At 50.1% G+C, this 5,656-nt stretch overlaps 1 protein-coding gene across 1 annotated transcript in view; it reads left to right on the top strand.

Annotated features, from left to right (window-relative positions):
- The first annotated feature begins 254 nt into the window (after positions 1-254).
- Positions 255-5,656, top strand: part of ARL2 (ADP ribosylation factor like GTPase 2) — an 8,610-nt gene continuing 3,208 nt past the window's right edge. The window contains exons 1-3 of the mRNA XM_003798630.2: positions 255-405; positions 3,912-4,022; positions 4,118-4,280. Of these exons, the coding sequence (XP_003798678.1) occupies positions 341-405; positions 3,912-4,022; positions 4,118-4,280 (339 nt within the window). The 5' untranslated portion in view covers positions 255-340. The remainder of the gene's footprint in view (positions 406-3,911; positions 4,023-4,117; positions 4,281-5,656) is intronic.

Below are 5,656 nucleotides of genomic sequence, written 5' to 3' on the forward strand. Positions count from 1 at the left end.
ATATACAATCCAGGAATTTCAGGGTTTTCCTTCATGCCTGAGTTCTCGGGTATTGGCGCGGGAGGAACTGGGTCTTGTGCTGATTCTCCAACCTACAGTTAGGGAACCTACTCGGGACTCGAAGGGTTAATGCAGGTGGCCCCGCACAAGTCCCCAGCACCGCTAGAGGGACCCTTGCAGCCGCTCCGCCAGCCCCCTCGCAGTCACGTGGGGAGAGGGCGGGACCAAGTGAGGGACCAGCCAATCGGCTTTTCTGTCGGTGAGCGTGATAGCCAATAGGAACAGGGAGCGGGGTCCCGGGACTAGAAGAAACGGCGGCCGGGAGGGGGCTACGGGGACCATGGGGCTTCTGACCATTCTGAAGAAGATGAAGCAGAAAGAGCGGGAGCTGCGACTGCTCATGCTGTATCCTCCCGGACGCAGGAGCCGCTAGGGTAGCTGGGGACCCGCCAAGCGGGTGATATAGGCGCCCCCTGCTGGGCCTAGGTGCGCGGCCGGCCGGCCCGTACCAACTGCCAGTTGTGCGTCACGCACACGGGCCCTACCAATCGCTTCTGGCCGGGGGCCGGGTGGAGGCCGTACCACCGGCTTGGGTTTCCGGGAGGCCTCTCTCCAAAAGCCAAAGAGGTGGGCCTAAAGGCGCAGCGGCGGGACCAAGTGTCCCAAATGGAAGGGGAAGGTGGAGTCTGGTAGTGACTCAGACCCTACCATCCGACGGTTTGGCCGGAGCGTGGGCGCTCTGACCTCCTTCACCCCACCCAGCCCCAGAGTCCGAGGGTGCTGGGCCGGCCCGGCTTTAGAGTTCGGAATCGCCTTCGGCCCCTGGGAGCGGAGGGTGTGGATTCTGCGTGTTGTTTCCACTGTGGGGCTTTTTGCTGCTGCACTACTCGTCGATGTCCCCGTGGCTGAGAATTTGTAGACCCGAGGTCCCGCGGACCTTCTGAGTCGCGTTTGAGGCGCCGGTATTCGATCTTCCTGCTTGCTCTGTGCAGGGAATCAGCTGGGCCGGCTTCATCACTGAGGCTTGGGAGAGAAGACATTTTATGTGTACCTATAATTTAAAAATATTACTCACATCAGATCTGTTTTAAAGAGCTCTGAGAAAGACACAGAGTATTCACTCATTTAAATACTTATTGAGCACCCACTCCGTGTTAGGCGTTCCAGGACAAAAAAGAAAAACAAAAAAACTCTGCCTGGATGGAGATTCTCTAATGCAGTGGGGAAGACATGCTACACAGCAAATAAGTAAAAATGTGGTATCTATGGAAACGATTGCAGTTTAAATAGGATAGTCAAAGAAATAGGATTGTCTAAGAAAGTGACAACTGAGTGGATACAAGGGAGGTGAGGGAGGAACCCTATAGACATCTTGGGGAAGCTGTTTAATGCAAAGGGAACAGCACATGGAAAGGCCCTTGAGGAATATAACTGATGTGTTCAAAGGAATGTCAGAGGGCAGTGATGGCTGGAGGGGACAGGCAGTTGGGTGGCCCTGCCCGGATGGGTTTTTTGGGTTTTGGCTTTCCCTTTAAGTGAGAAGAGCAGAGGAAAGGTAATCTGAGTTCAATTAGGCGATTGCAATAATGCAGGCAAGATAGGAGGATGGCTTGGACCAGGATGGAAGTTTCTTGCCTAAACAGTGAGGAGGATGAGGAGCTACTTGTGAGATGGAGAAGACTGGGGGAGGAAAAGGATCAGAGAGTATGAGATGCCCCCAAGGCATCCTGGAAGTATCAAGTGGACAGCTGGATAGAGGGACCCATGTCCCAGAGAGTGGATGTGTGGGAGGCATCAAGCATAAAGCTATTTGAAGCTGGCTCAGTGCCTGTGACTGAAGGGGCTAAGGCGCCAGCCACATACACCTGAGCTGGAGGGTTTTAATCCAGCCCCGGCTGCCAAACAGTAATGACAGCTGCACCAAAAAATAGCTGGGTGTTGTGGCAGGTGCCTGTAGTCCCAGGTACTTGGGAGAGAGAGGCAGGAGACTCACTTGAGCCCAGGAGTTGGAGGTTGCTGTGATCTGTGATGCCACAGCACTCTACCCAGGGCAACAGCTTGAGGCTCTGTCTCGGAAAAAAAAAAAAGATATTTGAAGCCATGGTTCTAGGTGAAATCATCGAGGGAATGAGTGTGGCCACAGAAGAGAACCCAGGCATCCTTGAGTGAGTTGGAAAGATGAGGAGGGGCCACAAGGGGAAGGAGTGCCAGTTAAGAGTGTGTCCCAGAGCCAAGGCAGGTCCTATGTTGCCTAGGAGGGTGAGTCACCCTGTCAGATGCTGAGGGTCGAGCAGAGGATGAGTACTGAGGGCTGTCCAGCCATGGGAGAGCTGCAGGGAGATCTTTGGGGATTGACCTTGGCAAAACCACTTTTAGGGAGCAGTACAAGAAAAGCCTAACAGGAGTGGGTTCTAGAATGAGCAAGACGATGAGTCAGGCACAGTGGCTCATGCCTGTAATCCTAGCACTCTGGGAGGCTGAGGCAGGTGGATTACCTGAGGTCAGGAGTTCAAGACTAGCCTGAGACACAGTGAGACGCCCCCATCTCTAAAAATAGCTGTGTATCATGTTGGGCACCAGCTACTTGGGAGGCTGAGGCAAGAGGATTGTTTGAGCCCAACAGTTTGAGGTTTCTGTGAACTATAACACCACGGCACTCTACCCAGGGGGACAAAGTGAGACTCTGTCTGAAAAAACAAACAGGTGGTGCCCATAGCTCAGTGGGTAGGGTGCAGGCCACATACACCAAGCCTGGTGGATTCAAACCTGGCCCAGGCCAGCTAAAACAATGACAACTGCAACAACAACAAAAAAAGTAGCTGGGTGTTGTGGTGGCATCTGTAGTCCAGCTACTTGAGAGGCTGAGGCAAGAGAATCATTTAAGCCTAAGAGTTTGAGGTTGCTGTGATCTGTGATACCACAGCACTCTACCTAGGGCAACAGCTTGAGACTCTGTCTCAAAAAAAAAAAAAAAAAAAAGAGAGAGAAAGAAAGAGAGGAAAGGGAAGAGAAGAGAAGGAAAGGAAAGAGAGAAGCAAAAAAAAAACCCAAGAAGACAGATGAATGAACAACTGTTTTGAAGAAATTTTCTGTAAAAAGAAAGAATGGCTAGGATGGAATGATTAACTAGAGGGTTTTCTCTGCTTCTTCGCTGGGAGAAACAACAGTAAGTTTGTCAGCTGGTGGGATGATCCAGGGTGGAAGGAAATATGGATGATGATGGTGTTGGGGGAAGGGGGAAATCAGTGGCCAATTTTTAGGGGCTAAGGCTAGGTCTCGAGAGGTCCTCCCTTCATCCCCATTTCTTGGGTTTGAGTCATTTGCCTCAGGTCAGGTGGGCAGTTAAAAGCTGGCTGAGTCCAGGACCTGCCCTCTCCTCACCACACCACTGCAACAGAGGATTTGGAATATTCCAGAAACAGATGAGGGTGGCTACCAGTAGGTATTTGCTTTTCCTTCGATCCTTCAAAAATCAGCTCAAGACACCTCAGAAAGGCCTTCCCAGGCACTCAAGCTGAAAGAACCCCTCAAATGACGCCTGGAGAGCTGCCTGTTATATGTATAATGCTAACCAGTATCTGCTGTATCTCATTTCTCCTTTGTTTGCACTTTATCTGCTGTTTCCCCACTAGAGTGCAGCCTTCATAGGGTCAGGGACTTTGTCCTCCAGTACCCAGAAGAAGGTGTGGTGTGTAGTAAATACTCAGCAAATGTATATTTGTTGTATAAATTAAGGAGCTTTTGGTCTGCGGAGGTGATAAAATCTATCTTTTCTTTACACACTTATCACGGGCCAGGCATGTGGTCAACTCATTTTGTTACGTGGTAGGAAATGATTAGTTGAGGAGCACTGGGATAATGTCACCACCTGGCAAAGCATAGGGATTTCTCCTTAACCTGATGTGCCCCAGTGGGCTGGACAATGCCGGAAAAACAACCATTCTCAAGAAGTTCAATGGAGAAGACATTGACACCATCTCCCCAACGCTGGGGTTCAATATCAAGACCCTGGAGCACCGAGGGTGAGCAGGGTCCTAGTAGGTGGGCCAGTCCAGAGCTGGTTGGGGGGGATGAAAGAGGGAACCAACTGACCCTCCAGCCACTCCTCCCTATCCAGATTCAAGTTAAACATCTGGGATGTGGGCGGCCAGAAGTCCTTGCGGTCCTACTGGCGGAACTACTTTGAGAGCACTGATGGCCTCATCTGGGTGGTGGACAGTGCTGACCGCCAGCGCATGGAAGACTGCCAAAGGGAGCTGCAGAGCTTGTTGGTGGAGGAGGTAGGCAGCCCCTACATTTGCCCATGTCTGTGGACATATGAATGCTTTTCTCAGCAGATTCTAAGAGGGGTCCAGGACCCTAGGGGATAGTTCATAGTAAGATCTTAGGGGCAGGGCTGTTTTTTCACTGGGCCCCCACCATGAGAGGCTCATTGGAGAAATGAGGTACAGCAGATACAGAGCCAGACGTTCACATCCCTCTGTTGTCACTCTGTCACTATTCTGAGCTTCAGTTTCTATACCTGAAATACAGATGATTATGCCCACATTATTGGGCTTTGCGGAGTATGACCCAAGGCCAGTATGAAGCTTTGAGAGGCAGTGGAGTCTGGTTCAGGAGTCTCACCCCTTGCCATGTGATACTGTTTTTATTGAGACAGAGTCTCACTTTGTAACCTGGGCCAGAGTACTGTGGTGTCAGGCTAACTCACAGCAACCCCAAACTCCTGGCTCAAGTGATCTTCCTGCCTCAGCCTCCTGAGTAGCTGGGACTACAGGTGTCTGTCGCAATGCCTGGTTAATTTTTCTATTTTTATTTCTTTATTTATTTGAAGCCGAGTTTCACTTTCATACCCTTAGTAGAGTACCATGGTGTAAGAGCTCATAGCAACTTCAAATTCTTGGGTTCAAGCAATCCTCTTGCCTCCCAAGTAGCTGCCCCCTAGGTAGCTGGGACTACAGGCACTCACCACAATGCCTGGCTATTTTTAGACATAGGGTCTTACTCTGGCTCAGGCTGGTTTTGAACTCCTGAGCTCAGGCAATCCACCTGCTTCAGCCTCCCGGAGTGCTACAGTTGTAGGCGTGAGGCACTGTGCTCAGCCAATTTTTCTAGTTTTAGTAGAAACAGAGTCCTGCTCTTGCTCAGGCTGGTCTCGAAATCCTGAGCTCAAATGATCCTCCCCCCTTGACCTCCCAAAGTACTAAGATTATAAGCATGAGCCACTGTGCCGGTCTTGCTGTGTGGTGGTAAGCAAGGCACTTAACTTCTCTGAGCCTCCCTATCATTATCTCTAAAATGGAAGATTTTAATTATGACGATTTTATAATTTATTATCTGGACTAAAAGACTTTTTCTTTAAATAAAAATTCATTTTATTTTGGTGGCACCTTTAGCTCAGTGGGTAGGGCACCAGCCACATACACCAAGGCTGAACCCAGCCTGGGCCACCTAAAAACAACAATGACAACTGCAACAAAAAAAAATAGCCAGGCGTTATGGTAGGTGCTCATAGTCCTAGCTACTCAGGAGGCTGAGGCAAGAGAATCATTTAAGCCCAAGAATTTGAGGTTGCTGTGAGCTCTGATGCCATGGTACTCTACCCAAAGTGACAGCTTGAGACTCTTGTCTCAAAAAAAAAAAAAAAAAAAATTGG

The sequence above is a fragment of the Otolemur garnettii genome, unplaced genomic scaffold, assembly GCF_000181295.1.
Source record: "Otolemur garnettii isolate 467f Iridium unplaced genomic scaffold, OtoGar3 scaffold00140, whole genome shotgun sequence".
In the NCBI taxonomy this organism is placed as follows: Eukaryota; Metazoa; Chordata; class Mammalia; order Primates; family Galagidae; genus Otolemur; species Otolemur garnettii.